This window comes from Sapajus apella, unplaced genomic scaffold, assembly GCF_009761245.1.
Source record: "Sapajus apella isolate SASKATOON/1434 unplaced genomic scaffold, GSC_monkey_1.0 scaffold27, whole genome shotgun sequence".
Classification (NCBI taxonomy): Eukaryota; Metazoa; Chordata; class Mammalia; order Primates; family Cebidae; genus Sapajus; species Sapajus apella.
In genome coordinates this window covers 16,848,049-16,864,437 of record NW_022436967.1, presented here as the reverse complement: position 1 = coordinate 16,864,437, position 16,389 = coordinate 16,848,049, and the positions used below count along the sequence as shown (strand labels likewise).

General features: G+C 35.5%; 1 protein-coding gene across 12 annotated transcripts in view; it reads left to right on the top strand.

Annotated features, from left to right (window-relative positions):
* Positions 1 to 16,389, top strand: part of KIAA1109 (KIAA1109 ortholog) — a 215,319-nt gene that overhangs the window by 60,454 nt on the left and 138,476 nt on the right. For 11 of the 12 annotated variants that reach the window (XM_032292381.1, XM_032292387.1, XM_032292383.1 and 8 more), the window contains 4 exons: positions 756 to 961; positions 11,038 to 11,265; positions 12,026 to 12,163; positions 16,170 to 16,349. In XM_032292381.1, coding sequence (XP_032148272.1) covers positions 756 to 961; positions 11,038 to 11,265; positions 12,026 to 12,163; positions 16,170 to 16,349 — 752 coding nt within the window. The remainder of the gene's footprint in view (positions 1 to 755; positions 962 to 11,037; positions 11,266 to 12,025; positions 12,164 to 16,169; positions 16,350 to 16,389) is intronic. The other variant, XM_032292382.1, reaches the window with a different exon arrangement.

The following is a 16,389-nucleotide window of genomic DNA, read 5'->3' as shown; positions in this document are numbered from 1 at the left end:
GTATTGGGCCAAGCAGTTTTCTGGCTTCTGTTATCTCATTTAGTTCTTATAACAACTCTGTGAGAAAGAGGTTATCATTATTTTTATCTTAAAGTTGGGGAAATATGCTCAGAGAAAGCAAATAATTTTCTCAAAGTCTGCCAAGCTAGAAGCAGCAGAGCCTGAATATGAAACAAGGTGTAAGTGAATCTATATATTTAAGCTGCATGATTTTGTGAAATGTTAGTTCCTATATCATTTATAGTTTCCCGAAAATTTGCCATATTACCTGGGTCCAAAAAAGAATTAGAGCCAAATGATGATGTTTTCTTTGTATGTTTCCAGTGAGCTAAGTTTCAAAGGATAGTTTTCATAGTTGTTTCATAGTGGCTTGATAACATCACACTGTGTTTAAATAGCTATTTATATGAAAAAGTGTTGTAGTTTAGTACCCAAGAATAGTTAAGGTCTCGATGCGACCCAAATTTATATTGTAGGCACTCAATAAGAATGTTGTTTATGTTAACAGAAAGATTTCGTTTATTCTCTGCAGGCTGATTTATGTGTTTCATATTTCCATGATATTTATTATTTATTTGCTTTCTTAATTATTGGTCTTTTAGGTCTGTTTTTATTATTATACATTATGCAAGGATTAGTTGATGTCATATTTGCAAAGTAAAATTTCTTAGTGAATATTTCCTTGAAGATCTTCTAAGAGGTCTTTTGTCCCCCACCCCCCAGACATTAATCGTTTTTTTCTTAATTTATTCCAGTGTCAGAAATGGAAGAGACAATGCTATCTGTATTAAGGCCATCTCAGAAGGGATCAGACAGAGTTTCTTCTCCCTCTACTTCTTCACGCCCACCTATTGATCCCTCAGAACTTCCACCTGATAAACTTCATGTAGAAATGGAACTTTCTCCAGATTCTCAGATAACTCTCTATGGACCTCTACTAAATGCCTTTTTGTGTATAAAGGTATGATTCTTAAAAACAACTTACATATTTTTAAATATAGACAAAGCAGTTAAAATTTAATTGAAAATTGAGACCATTTGAAATAGCCAATTAGATTATTTAAAGTGTTGAGGATATACCATATATGTTGACTGGATGTGGGGTACTAGACTCAATTACAAAATTATTTATTAAAAATAGTACTCCTCAGTTCAGCATTCTTTAGTGCATTTAGTATGTTCTAGGAATGGTGCTAGTTGCTATAGATAAAGATGATGTAGCATCTGTTCTCAGGGAGGTAACCTGGAGGGATAGCTAGGATAGATAGATACATGGACAAATTTTAACACATTATAAGTAATACAGTAATAGAAGTACTGCATATATCTGAGAATAATTGGTAATGGAAAAGACTACTTCAATGAATCCATTAAAAATAAGTGATAACGTTTTATAAGTAATGAGCAAATATTTGTTTAGTGCTTTATTTGAAAAACTGTAGCAAGTATATGAAAATAAGTTTATTTCAGAATGTATCAAACTTAGGTTCTGAAGAAATATGCACTAATTCTTAGAACAAAGAACCAATCAAGTGTTTACTCATTTTGGTATAGTTTTTTCCACTGTAATTGTGTGATTGCATGGTATGACAGCACTTTAAAGTTGATCTCTGTAGAATGATTATGAAGAGAGGCTATTTTTGGATAAATATTTGAGGAGTTCATCAGTTTTCTGGAGAGCACTGTTATTCTTTTGATATTCAACTCGTATGTTTTAAACGCCCCCAACAAATTATCAACAATTCTTGTTGATTTAATCTTTTTTATGGTAACTACTATAATGGCTCTTGATCCTCACTTATCACCTTTGCCTGTGATTAGAGGAGTTCTCCAACATCACTTTCAACAACTTCAAGAAATTTTGCATTTCTACAGGATCTGGCAGATTCACTTTGGGTATTGAATACCTAGGTGACAAGAGATCCTATAATGTACAGTGATAAGAGTAATTAATTCTGGAGAGGGATCAGGATGTTCAGAGTTGATCAGGGTAGCACAATCAAGGTTTGTTAGTAAAGGCTCTCTGGAGGAAGTGCTGGCTGAACTGGATTTGGAAGGTATATAGCATCTCAATATTTGAGTTATTATATTGTATTTACTAAAAACCACCATAAAGCATTAGATGTTGTAACTTAATATAAAAGATGCAAGGGAAAATGTGGTTAATATTTGTAGATGCCTAGAGTTTCTGTTGGTAACAGACACACTTTTCTTCCTTCTTGTGACCATCGTTTGACCTAAATAAAACGTATGTTAAATATTTCTCCCATTATCTTACTTTCTTGGGATTGCATGTGAATAACTATAAAGGATTTAAAAGGCAGTTTTCAAGCTATAGTATTCCTGAAGACGCTGCATTATGTTTTACTTAAATATAAGTAATGATTTAATTAGTAGGTGAGGGTAGTCATAGTGATACAGTATCAGTTTTCAAATACTATTAGAGTGGTAAAGTTACATTTTTGCATTACTGTGTACACATGGAGCCTCAGTTTTATTGTTTAAAAACTGATAGGAATACATATTCACCAAAAATAAGGGGACGCTAACAAACAGAATACATTGAAAGAAATATATGCCTTCATTTTAGACTTCCTTCTAAGTCCTACTCCACAGATGTAGCCATTGCTGATAGATTATTGTTTTCATACAGACTTTTGTGCATTAAAGGCTTTATAACAACTTTTTAATGGTTTCAAGAGTTTGACTTGCCCTAAATATTGTATTAGTATTTACATTCATCTAATTAGCTTAGAACTTATATAAAATATCTATTAAAGCAAATTATAAAATTTTAAATTTTGACATTTACTACGTATATATGCAAATTGTAAAATTTTAAATTTTGACATGTTTACTAAATGTATATATCAAAGACATGACAGGCAAAAAATTTGTCTAGCCCAGTGAATTCTATGCTTCCTTTTATAAAAAATTTATGCAATTCTTTAAGTTTCTGGTTTTGGTTTTGTTTTGTTTTTCAGGAGACAGGGTCTTCCTTTGTCATTCAGGCTGGAGTGCAGTGGTACAATCATAGCTCTTTGTAATCTGGAAATCCAGGGCTCAAGTGATCCTCTCGCCTCAGCCTCTTGAGTAGCTAGGTCTACAGGCAAGCACCACCATACCCATCTAATTTTTGGAGAGACAGGGTCCTGCTATGTTACCCAGGCTGGTCTCAAACTCCTTTCTGGCCTCAAGCAATCCTCTCGCCTTGGCCTCCCAGTGTTGGAATTATAGGTGTGAACCACCATGCCTAGTCTGTTTGCTTAACTATATAACGTGTATTCTACTTGGTATCAGTATGAGGGCTTTAAAACTTTTTGGAAGTTCAAAAATATATATATTATTTTTATAACATTCAAATTCATATATGAAATTTTCTTGTTCATGCATTTTCATGTATACATGGAAAGGAAAATGGGAATTTAAGGGAATGTATAAATTCATGTAACTGAGATTGTGTTTTTTTAGTTATCAAAATTAAACATAAAGAAATTATAAACTAGGAAAAGAAAGAATCACTGTATTTGTTTGCCTACATATAAAGACTGCTTTCCAAAATCCATGGAACAAACTCGGCCTGGCATTATCATTATAAAGAATTCTAAGGCCGGGCGCGGTGGCTCAAGCCTGTAATCCCAGCACTTTGGGAGGCCGAGGCGGGTGGATCACGAGGTCAAGAGATCGAGACCATCCTGGTCAACATGGTGAAACCCCGTCTCTACTAAAAATACGAAAAATCAGCTGGGCATGATGGCGCGTGCCTGTAATCCCATCTACTCAGGAGGCTGAGGCAGGAGAATTGCCTGAACCCAGGAGGCGGAGGTTGCGGTGAGCCGAGATCGCGCCATTGCACTCCAGCCTGGGTAACAAGAGTGAAACTCTGTCTCAAAAAAAAAAAAAAAAAAAAAAAAGAATTCTAAGAAGAATATGTCTACTGAATATGCATTAAAATTTATGAGGACATGTATGGAAATGGGAGGACTTCTGCAGATGTAGACAGTATAGTAACTCTAAGTGTCAGCCCAAAGTCATGTCAGTCATATTATAACTTTGTCATTTCTTCTGTTGTGGATATAAAGTTGGATAACAATACCACTTATATTACTTTTATGAATTGACTTCTCTTAGTCTTATTACATTTTTGTTAATGGAAGGAAAAGAAATCTTTTTATAGCGATAACATGCCATTGGTAGCAGATAAGTAGATTATAGGGTATATATGGATATATGTTTTTCTTATTAAAAATAATTTTGGGCTGGGCGCAGTGGCTCATGCATGTAATCCCAGCACTTTGGGAGGCCAAGGCGAGCAGATCACGAGGTCAGGAGATCGCGACCATCCTGGTAAACATGGTGAAACCCCGTTACTACTAAAAATACAAAAATTAGCTGGGCGTGGTGGCGCGAAGGCTGAGGCAGGAGAATTGCTTGAACCTAGGAGGTGGAGGTTACAGGGAGCCGAGGTCGTGCCACTGCACTCCAGCCTGGTGACAAAGTGAGACTCCATCTCAAATAATAATAATAATAATTTTAATATTCTTGAACAGAAACCTGGCTATTAGTTTTTCTTTTTTTAAAAAAAATATAATTTTGGATGCAGTACTTACAGACTTTTCCTACTGTTTCTCTGATTTTATTAGCTGTCATCTTTTAACCTATTTATTTTTTCCGTTTTGAGAAATGAGCATCATTGGATAAGTATAAATTTTTATAGGAAAAACATGGCAATCTCTTACTTGAAGTAGGTGACATGATACTCGTATACCAAAATATCATTATGAAAAGAAAATTTTGGAGAATTCTTAAGTAAATTGAAATGTAGTTTATCATTCTTAAATTCATTATGCAAATTTGCAAAAGAACACATTTTCTCTGTTCTATAAGCCAATGAATTTTTTCTAGTGTTATTTGGAATTTATCGTAAAGGTAGTTTAATTTTCCATGCCACTTACTATAAAATGAAATTGAAAGTTTTATTTGTGTTTGTAAATATTTGTATACATTTATTAATCGTAAAGTATCGTAAAAATTTGTCATAATGTATTACCACCTACCTTACACTTTAATCAACCTTTTTGGTAATTTTTTTTCAGTAAATTATTTTTTTTGTTTTGAGACAGGTCTCACTTTGTCACCCAGTCAATGGCATGGTCACAGTTCACTGCAGCCTTGACTTCCTGGGCACAGGTGATTCTCTCAGCCTCCCAAGTAGCTGGGACCACATGCATGTGCCATCACAACTGGATAATTTTTGTGGAATGGGGTTTCACCATATTGCCCGGGATCATCCTGAACTCCTGGGCTCAAGTGATCCTGCCCACCTCGGCTTCCTGAAGTGCTGGAGTTACAGGCGTGAGCCATTGCGCCTGGCCTTTCAGTTAATTCTTAAGAAATTAACTTATAGATTTGGAATTTATAAATTAAGAAAAACCCTTAAATCCCAGCATTAGACATTAAACATTAGACTAAGTTCTTAAAGAAGTTATAATTTTAAAAGTACATTTTATTGATAATATTCAGTAACTACAAATATTTCAGCTCATGAAAGAATCCTAGTGTTTTTAACTCCTTTAGAGCAAAGTCACTGACACTTTTAATAAAAATTAGCAAAGGTTCTCTACTATGTTGGGCATTCATTAGTCCCTAAAGAATTTGATATGAATTATTTCCATTTCAGATAATTAAGAAGAGATTGCTTTGGTAGCAAACTGAACATTAGACCCAATGGAATCTTTTTTCTTTTTACTGTAATAATCAACAGGATTCTAATTTTTTTTCAAGATTTACAGTTATAAGAGACTACAAGGGAATTTTTTTAAAATAAGAGATCTCTTGGCTAGGATTATTAAAAATGAGTTAAAATGAGTGCTGGTAACTGTTTTGTTTCATTGGTACATGTTAGTATGCTGAAACCTAATAGTAGTTGAGTCCTTAGATCACCTGTTTGGAGAGAAGGTGGGACAGAAATGATTTTCTGGAGGCCATTTACAGATGAAAGTATCAAAGGAGTTTTTCCACTTTACACTTGACTCTGGACTCTGCCTACTGCATACTTTCTGAACAGTCACCAGGACTGAGGTGAAATGTGTATTTTGTAAAGGCCTCTGGAGGGGAGAACTGCTCTGAACATCATTCAGTTTGCTTACATTATTTCAATTGTTTCACGGAACAGGTAGTTTTTGGTTACATGGATAAGTTCTTTAGCGGTGATTTCTGAGATTTTGGTGCACCCATCACCTTAGCAGTATACACTATACCCAGTGTGTAGTGTTTTATCCCTCACCTGCTCCCATCCTTCCTCTCGAGTCTCCAGAGTCTATTATATCATTCTTGCGTCTTTGCGTCCTCATAGCTTAGCCCCCACTTGTGAGTGCAAATATATGATATTTGGTTTTCCATTCATGAATTACATCACTCCAATTCCATCCAGGTTGCTGTGAATGCCATTATTTCATTCCTTTTCATGGCTGAGTATTATTCCACAGGAATAATAATGTGTGTGTGTGTGTGTGTGTGTGTGTGTGTGTGTGTGTGTGTATGCACCCGCGCACGCATGTGTGTGCGTGTGTGTCAGTCACATTTTCTTTATCCACTAGTTGGTTGGCGGGCATTAAGGTTGGTTCCATATTATTCAGTTGTAAATTGTGCTTCTATGAACATGCATGTGCAAGTGTTGTTTTCATATAATGACTTCTTTTTGGTAAATACCAAGTAGTGGGATTGCTGGATAAAATGGTAGTTTTACATTTAGTTCTTTAAGGACTCTCCATACTGTTTTCCATAGTGGTTGTACTAGTTTACATTCCCGTGAGCAGTGTAAAAGTGTTCTCTTTTCATTACATCCACATCAACATCTATTATTTTTTATTTTTAAATTATGGCCATTCTTGCAGGAGTAAGGTGGTATTGTGTTTTTGATTTGCATTTCCCTGATCATTAGTGATGTTGAGCATTTTTTCATATGTTTATTGGCCATTTGTATATCTTCTTTTGAGAAATGTATATTCATGTCCTTTGCCCAGTTTTTAATGGGATTATTTGGTTTTTCTTTGATGATTTGTTTGCATTCCCTGTAAATTCCATATATTAGTCCTTTGTCAGATGCACAGTTTGTGTAGATTTTCTCCCACTCTGTGGGTTGTCTGTTTATTCTGCTGATTATTTCTTTTGCTGTGCAGAAGCTTTTTAGTTTAATTAGGTCCCATTTTTTATTTTTGTTTTTGTTGCATTTGCTTTTGGGTTCTTGGTGACGAATTCTTTGCCTAATCCAATGTCAGGAAGAGTCTTTCTGATGTTGTCTTCTAGAATTTTTATGGTTTCAGGTCTTAGATTTAAGTCTTTGGTCCATCTTGAGTGGATTTTTGTATAAGGTGAGAGAGGAGGATACTTTTTCATTCTTCTATGAGTGGCTTGCCAATTATTCCAGCACAATTTGTTGAATAGGTTTTTCTTTCTTATTTTATTTATGTGATGTATCACATTTATTGACTTCTGTATAAACCATCCCTGCATCCCTGGGTGAAACCCAATTTTCCCACTTTGTTTTGCATGCTTTGTCGTAGATCAGTTGGCTGTATTTTGGGTTCTTTATTCTGTTCCATTGGTCTGCATGCCTGTTTTTATACCTGTACTTTGCTGTTTTGGTAACTATAGCCTTGTAGTATGTAGTTTGAAGTCAAGTAATGTGATGCCTCCAGATTTGTTTTTGTTTTTTTATTTTGAGATGGTGTCACGCTCTGTCACCCAGGCTGGAGCGCAATGGTGCGGTCTCGGCTCACTGCAACCCCTGTCTCCAAGGTTCAATTGATTCTCCTGCCTCAGCCTCCCGAGTAGCTGGGAACACAGGTGCTGGCCACCATGCCTAGCTAATTTTTGTGTTTTTAGTAGAGATGTGGTGTCACCATGTTGGCCAGGCTGGTCTCAAACTCCTGACCTCGTAATCCATCCACCTCAGCCTCCCAAAGTGCTGGGATTACAGGTGTGAGCCACTGCGCTCAGCAGATTTGTTCTTTTTGCTTAATCTTGCTTTGGCTATGCGGGCTCTTTTTTGGTTTAGTATGAATTTTAGGATTTTTTTTCTAGTTGTGTGAAGAATTATGGTGGTATTTTAATGCATTGAATTTAAAGATTACTTTTAGCAGTATGGTCATTTTCACAATATTGATTCTACCCAACTTGTTGAATAGGTTTTTGTTTCTAATTTTGTTTATGTGATATATCACATTTATTGACTCATCCCTACATCCTGGTATGAAACCCACTTGATCATGGTGTATTTATCTGATATGCTCTTAGATTCAGTTAGCTAGTATTTTGTTGAGGATTTTTGTATCTTTGTTCATCAGGGATATTGGTCTTTAGTGTTCTTTTTTTAATGTATTTTTCTGGGTTTGGTATTTGGGCAATACTGCCTTCATAGAATGATTTAGGGAGGATTCCCTCTTTCTCTATCTTTTGGTTTCAGTAGTAGTCGTACCGGTTCTTTAAATGCCTGATAGAATTCAGCTGTGAATCTATCCACTCCTGGGCTTTTATATGTTGGCAGTTTTTAAAAATTAGTTTTTCTATCTCACTATTTGTTATTGGTCTGTTCAGAGTTTCTGTTCCTTCCTTGTTTAATCTCGGAGGTTTGCAAATTTCCAGGAATTTATCCATCTCCTCTAGATTTTTCAGTTTGTTCTCATAAAGATGTGCATAGTAGCCATGAATGATTGAGCTTATCTGGATCTTCTCCTTTTCTTGGTTAATCTCACAAATGGTCCATTAATTTTTTTTTTTTTTTTTTTTTTTGAGATGGAGTCTCGCTCTGTCCCCAGGCTGGAGTGCAGTGGTGCAACCTCGACTCATTGCAACCTCTGACTCCCTGGTTCAAGCGAGTCTCCTGCCTCAGCCTCCTGAGTAGCTGGGATTACAGGCACATGCCACCACACCCAGCTAATTTTTGTTTTTTTTAGTAGAGATGGGATTTCACCATTTTGGGCAGGATGGTCTAAATCTCCTGACCTCATGATGATTTGTCCACCTTGGCCTCTCAAAGTGCTGGGATTATAGGCATGAGCCACTGTGCCCAGCCCAGTTTTGTTTTGTTTTTTTTTTTTTTTATCTTGTCAAAGAACTAGCTTTTTGTTTCATCTCTTCAAGGTTTTTTGTTTGTTTGTTTTGCTTTTTTATGCTTTAAGTTCTGAGGTACATGTGCAGAACGTGCAGGTTTGTTACATAGGTATGCATGTGCCATGGTGGTTTGCTACATCCGTCCCCACTCTGTCATCTATATTAGGTATTTCTCCTAATGCTATCCCTCCCCAGTCCCCCCATCCCCTGCTGTCCCTCCCCTAGCCTTCCCACCCACTGACAGGCCCTGGCGTGTGATGTTCCCCTCCCTGTGTCCATGTGTTCTCATTGTTCAACACCCACTTATGAGTGAGAACATGTGGTGTTTGGTTTTCTATTCTTGTGTCAGTTTGCTGAGAATGATGGTTTCCAGCTTCATCCATGTCCCTGCAAAGGACGTGAACTCATCGTTTTTTATGGCTGCATAGTATTCCATAGTGTATATGTGCCACATTTTCTTTATCCAGTGTATCATTGATGGGCATTTGGGCTGGTTCCAAGTCTTTGCTATTATAAACAGTGCCACAATAAACACGTGTGCATGTGTCTTTATAATAGAATGATTTATAATCCTTTGGGTATATGCCCAGGAATGGGATTGCTGGGTCAAATGGTATTTCTATTTCTAGATCCTTGAGGAATCGCCACACTGTCTTCCACAATGGTTGAATCTAATTTACACTCCCACCAACAGTGTAAAAGCGTTCCCATTTCTCCACATCCTTGCCATCATCTGTCTGCTAATTTTTTAGTGATCACCATCTTCAAGTTTTTAATGTTGATCGAACTCAATTAGACATTTATGTTACTTTTAAAAATTTAATGTTGGAATTTAAAATATAACCCAGTGTTTTCTATTGTATTTGTGCTTATATTTGTCCATGCTTCAGAATTGCATTATAAAGACAGTAATTAAGATTTCAAGCAGGTTTCAAGTGGAATCTGTAATTAGGAGGTGGACAGCAACAGAGAATAGAGAAAAAGCACTGGTTTTGTGAGCAAGTGGATTTGGGATTTCAATATTAACCCTCCTACCAATAAACTATATGACTTTAAGCCCTTCAACATTATTTCCTATAAAAGATATTATGTACTGATGTCCATAACTTTAGTCAGAAAATAACTTTGTCAATAACCAAAGTGCAGAATTTACCAAAATACTGACTTGGTTCTGATATTTGACAGATATGCTAACAGTGATAACGGGAATATTTAACAGCTTTTATTTACTACTGGCAGATCAAATGACCAAAATTTAAATTTAAAATCAATGTGAAAAAAAGAATTTAAATTCAAGCTAAATTTCTATTTTCATGCAAATGAAAACAGTAGTTGAAACACTTCTGCATAAGAAACCAGGATGAACTATGTGAAAGGAGGTTTTACTAATTGTTGGTACACATGTCTTTATCTCATCAATAACCAAGATTGGATATTTTTATTAAAGCTGTTAAAACATGCCCAATAAATATCCCAACAGGAATATGTGAATTGTACTAGTTACCTAATTGAATTTAGCCAGACTAATTTTCGGTGAACTGCTTCCCCCAAAGGATGTCCCCGGGTATTGCCTGAGAACTCTGAGGAGCAATAATTAAAAACTGTTGAACCATGCAAACTTTCAAAGGTATCTCAGGACCTAAATTACGAGGTTTTGCTGTAACTGGGGCAATGTCATGAAAGCTTTACTGTAAAACAACCTTCTGTAACTTTTTGCATTTTTTGCTACTGAATATTTATTTGCCAAGTGTCTGTGTAAGCCTTAACGTATACTTTCTTTTATATTTTAACACAATAGACCTGATAATTTTTATTAAATATAATAGGTTAAGGAAATGAATAATTTACAAATTTAGGCTCAGAGGTGAAAATATATTTACATACCTCTTTTGACAGCAATTTGTGTTTTCTTAATATTTATAGGAAAACTACTTTGGGGAAGATGACATGTATATGGATTTTGAAGAGGTTATCTCAAGTCCTGTTTTGTCACTGTCAACATCATCCAGCTCTGGGTGGACTGCTGTTGGAATGGAAAATGACAAAAAGGAAAATGAAAGTTCAGCCAAGTCAATTCATCCACTTACCTTGCGTCCTTGGGATATTACCGTACTTGTTAATTTGTACAAAGTTCATGGGCGTCTTCCTGTTGTAAGTGTTTATACATCAGAGTGTTCTGGAATATATTATGACACCCACCTATGGGCAGATGTGAAGCATGCAGCACACACTTAGAAAAAAAATCAGATTCAGAAACTTCTAAATTTATTCTTTTACTGTTATAAAGCTCATGTGTTTTCTTTATAATATGATTACCTGATCATTGGTAATTTTACTTTCTGTTTTTCTTCTAATTTAACTTAGCTTCTTCTTTGCTGTTCTATGTAATGTCAGGTCATTGTATCATACCTCAAGTTGTTGGGTTTGTAATTAACCTGATGAGTATTTGACAACTTTACATTTTTTTAGCTTTTATCTCCAGACCCCAGATCAGTTTGGGGCCTTATGGTGGACCTGTTACAAAATCAAGTTTCTGGCTTGACCCTGAAGGTTGAATTGTGTGGTTTGGATCTAGCACAGTATCCTGGGTCACTCTAAGGACAGCCCTTAGACCTGTTCTGGTTGACCTGGAATGGTATTAAATTGCCCCAAGAACCCAGATACTTTGGAGCAGGGCCAGATGAGGTGTGTGTCTGTGTCACAGTGGGGTGGTGGGCAGGTGGCCCTCTGGTGCTTAGTGCAGCTAATGATTCTACTGGGGTAGAGAATAGTTATTTTTTTCAGGAATCATAGTTTCTCCGTTTAAAAAAACAAATTCTCTTAATCATGAGAAATGTAATTTTTATTTTTTTGTACTTCCTTACTTTTTGCTTCTTCTGCATTTCAACTGTGCTATTTTGTTTGACTGTAGCATGGAACTACTGATGGCCCTGAATGCCCCACAGCTTTCTTGGAAAGACTATGTTTTGAAATGAAAAAAGGATTTAGGGAGACTATGCTGCAGCTTATCCTGTCACCCCTGAATGTGTTTGTCAGTGATAACTATCAGGTAAGGTGAAATGAGATATGCTAGAAATATAGAGATTTACTATTAATATTTATTGAGTCAAAACAGTGTGTTAGTTTCTGTGCACAGACTTTGTAGCTCTTTAAGTCAGACTTAAGTTAACTATATTAAGAAGTTTTGTATGTTATGTCTATGTGTATGAGAGTTGTTTTAAGAATCTCAATTTTATTTTGCTGCTCCTATTTCTGTGATCCCAATTATATTTTATACCTTTTACTATTATAATAGAATCAGAAATAAATACTTTCTCAAATATTTATGGAAGGGAAAAATTATGTAAAATTTTGGTAGGTTCTGTTGAATATCACAGCATAAATGTTAATATTAACCAATACCATAATGTTTTAAAATGTGTGTATCTACATGGTCAGTGATTTGTTCTTATTCATTTAACATAAGATACTTTGTTAACTCCTTCACGATACTTATGGGCTCTTTTGAAGGAGAACCAATGATATTCATCAAATGAGAATTTGAGAATTTATTACATTTCTGGGTAGATTATCACTTTATTTTTTTAATGGCAAATGGCTTTCCGTACGTAGCACCTATCACCACTTTGTATGTCTGTCTTACTTTTAGTCAAATTGTGTGATTTAGAAATATAAATGGAACTTAATACAACAGAAAGTAAAATTATAAATGGGAAGATGAATCTGACACCCAGAAATCATCAATGAATGAACATTTATTATGATTATTTGTAGTAGCTGGTCATCTTATTTAAAATAGCATACCCCCTTTTCATTCTTTTGCCATTACTGATGATATTTTTCTTCATGGAATTTTATTTTTTCACATATATATTTGACATATATGAGATCACATTAGCTAAAAGTTAATATGTGCTAGGCATTGTTTTTGTTTTGCGACAGAATGTGTGTTTCCTGTTTTAAACTTTTATTTTGAAATAGTTATAGATTCACAGGAAGTTTCAAAGATACTATAGAGTGATCTGTATGTACTCTTTACCCAGTTTTTTTCATGGCAAAATTATTTTTCATAATTATAGAATCAAAATAAGGAAATTGACATTGATACAATGTATGTGCATAGCTGTAGGTCGTCTTATCACATGTAGATTCATGTAACCACCATCAAAATGAAGATACAGAACTATTCTGTCATCACAAAGATCTCATATAACACTTTACCTTGCCATATTAACCTTAAAAAAAAAAACTCTTGTCCTCCTCTGTATAATTAGTGGGTCATTAGAAGCAGTTACTTTTTATTCTGGGAGGCAGGTGTGTGGAGAGGAAGCCCATCTCCCTTTTTCAGTCTATTAAGGAAATTAATAAAGGGGAAAGGGAAAGTCTTCTATGGGTGAGTTCTGAGAATCTTAGATGAATATCCCTGGTTTCTTATGAGTACCTGGTAACACTTCAACTTTTAGTCACTGTACTTTTAAAAGGCTTTTCCAAACATAGAAAACATCTTATTGGGCTTATTATGAATGTTCACATTAATTCTTATTATAGAGGTATGGCAAGCTTGTAGAGAGACTGAATTATAAAGTATGATTTATTTGGGGATTAGAGAAGGAGTTCATGGAGTAGAGATATCAAGGTGGAAGTAGAAGTACTAGTGATAATTCGTTTCCTAGATAGCTGACAACTTACCCAAAAGACAAAGATACCATATATATCCTCTTGGAATTTGCTTGTCTACTTACCTTGTTTACATTCTGTAGTGTTGACACAACTATTCCTAAGAATTTTTTTCCTCATCTTCCATTATACTATCTAGTGTTCATACAGTAAGAGGCTTCACACTGTGTCTACTCCCAAGGCCCAAATCTGGGTTACCCACTTATAGTTTATCCTGGATAGCATCAGTCTTAACTCAGGGTTTCAAGATGAGGGATCTCAGGTGACTGATGGACTGCTGCATCCCATTATGAAACTATGCACTTTTTATTTTGTGGTCATCTTATGTATTAGTTTCATAGGGCTGCCATAACAAAGTATTCTACACTAGGTGACGTAAAACAGCAGAAATTTATTTTCTCACAGTTCTGGAGGTTCAAAGTCCTAAATGAAGGTGTCGTCAGGGTCACATTCTCTGAGCTGTAGGGGAAGATCCTTCCTTGCCTCTTAGCTTCTGTGGTTGCCAGCAATCCTTGGTGTTCCTTGGCTTATAGATGAATCACTGAGATTGTTACCTCCATCTCTACTGGCTGCCACTCTCTCTCTGTGCCTGTGTGTCCCACTTTTTCTCCCTTTATAGGGACACCAGTCATTGTATTAGGGCTCACTCTCAGTGTAACCTTATCATAACCTACTTACATCAGCAGAAATCCTGTTTTCAAAAAAGATCATATTCACAAGTTCCAGGGCTTCGGACTTGAACATACATTTTTGAGGGATGCCATTCAACTCACACATGATGCAAACTGCAATAAAATTTAGAATATAATGTTTATTGGTATATCATGTAGGCTATACCTTAGGAAAGGCCAAGATCCACACGAAATTTTGTGCTTAAAAAATTTCATAGAAGTTTTATACTAAAAATTATTGAGTCTCAGTGTCAGAAGAGAAATTTCTTGACCACCCTCCCCAGTTCCCTCAGTAAAAAAGGTAAGGAAATTAATGCCTGGTGAAGTCAGGTGATTTAATATAAAGTCACACAGCTTGGATGAAAATAAAATGAAAAATTGTATCAGAAGAGCTTCTAGAGTGATAATTGTAGTCACAATTTGAAATTAAAAAAAAATTCTTAGGAATTATAGGTAACCCTTATTCTTAAAAAAAAAAAAAAAAAAAAATTTTTTTTAAGAATGTGTTTCCCAACATGTATTGAAAGCAGGGAACACTAACCCTGTGAGATAGCTTAGACATACACTAAGAAGACTACCGTAATAAAATTAGGATGGGAAATATCTGTGAACTGCCTCTATGTATACTAGTATATTGAAGGCTCTGAACACTTGCTGTGAAGAAATCTGTCTAGTCAAGTCAGCAGCATCTACTTTTTGTGGTCACTGCACTGTTAGGTGCAGTGATACTTGGTACATGAGACAGAAATTATCTGTAACCTGGAGAAGAAGATATGGAGAAAATTAAAATTAAGATAAATAATTTCAAATGTAAAAAGTGCTGCAAGTTGAGGTAGACAGTGGTCTGGTAGCATTTAATGGTCTGGAGGCAAGGACAGGATCCAATTTGTATGTTTAAAAGATCTCTGTGATTACTGATAGAGTATGGAGCAGAGAGATGTAAAAAGTTAACGCCCTGAAAAGGTCCTGCCAAGAGGTGATACCATTTGGACCAGGATGAAAAAAAAGTCAGTGCATTCGTGAGAGATTGGAGGTAAATTGAACAGAAATTGGTGACTAATCAGTAGGGCATTTCCAAACTTATTTGATTCTTTATTCTTAATTAAGTGTGGGACTAGTCTTCCATGAAATAATCTGTTTTATGACATATCCTTTATTTCTCTGAATATATGTTAGAAATTTTCCCTTTGAAATACATGCTGCCTTTTAGTAGTGAGTATAAAATTATTCTCTGTAAGAGAAAGCTGTCCTTGTTTTTACATAGTCCTCAGAATCTATATGAAAGTTGAGTTTTCCCCACAGTTCTTCATTTTTTGGTCTTAATGGTCTTTATTCTTCAGTGTTACCTTCCTTTTCAAAAAATATTTTAATCTCATGATTCTTAGATTTCCTACAAAAGATTGGTGTCTTGTATTCCCTGTCAGAGTACTACTGTAGTTTCTTGTTATTCATAAAGACAGAGATCTATTTTTTAGGACTTAGCTATCTTGCTCTTTATAATAGATAGGCTCTCATAGGTATTGTTCATTAAAGATGCTTAACTCAGACTACCTCTATGGCTACAAGTATTAGGAGCTTGTGGATTCTGAAGCCTTACACGTGGCGTGATTTTATTGCTCATGTCTTCAGTGGGCATGGGGGGAAACAACTAGAAATTATAATGTGATTTTCTTATACATTTTACAGTCTCATCATTATTGTTTTCAGCAGCGACCCCCTGTGGATGAAGTACTCAGGGAAGGTCACATCAATTTGTCAGGTCTCCAGCTGAGAGCACATGCTATGTTCTCTGCAGAAGGTCTTCCTTTGGGAAGTGATTCCTTAGAATATGCATGGTTAATTGATGTGCAAACTGGAAGTCTTACAGCTAAGGTCACAGCACCACAGGTATGATTTTCAGAGTACTATCTCCTGACTTATTTTCTTT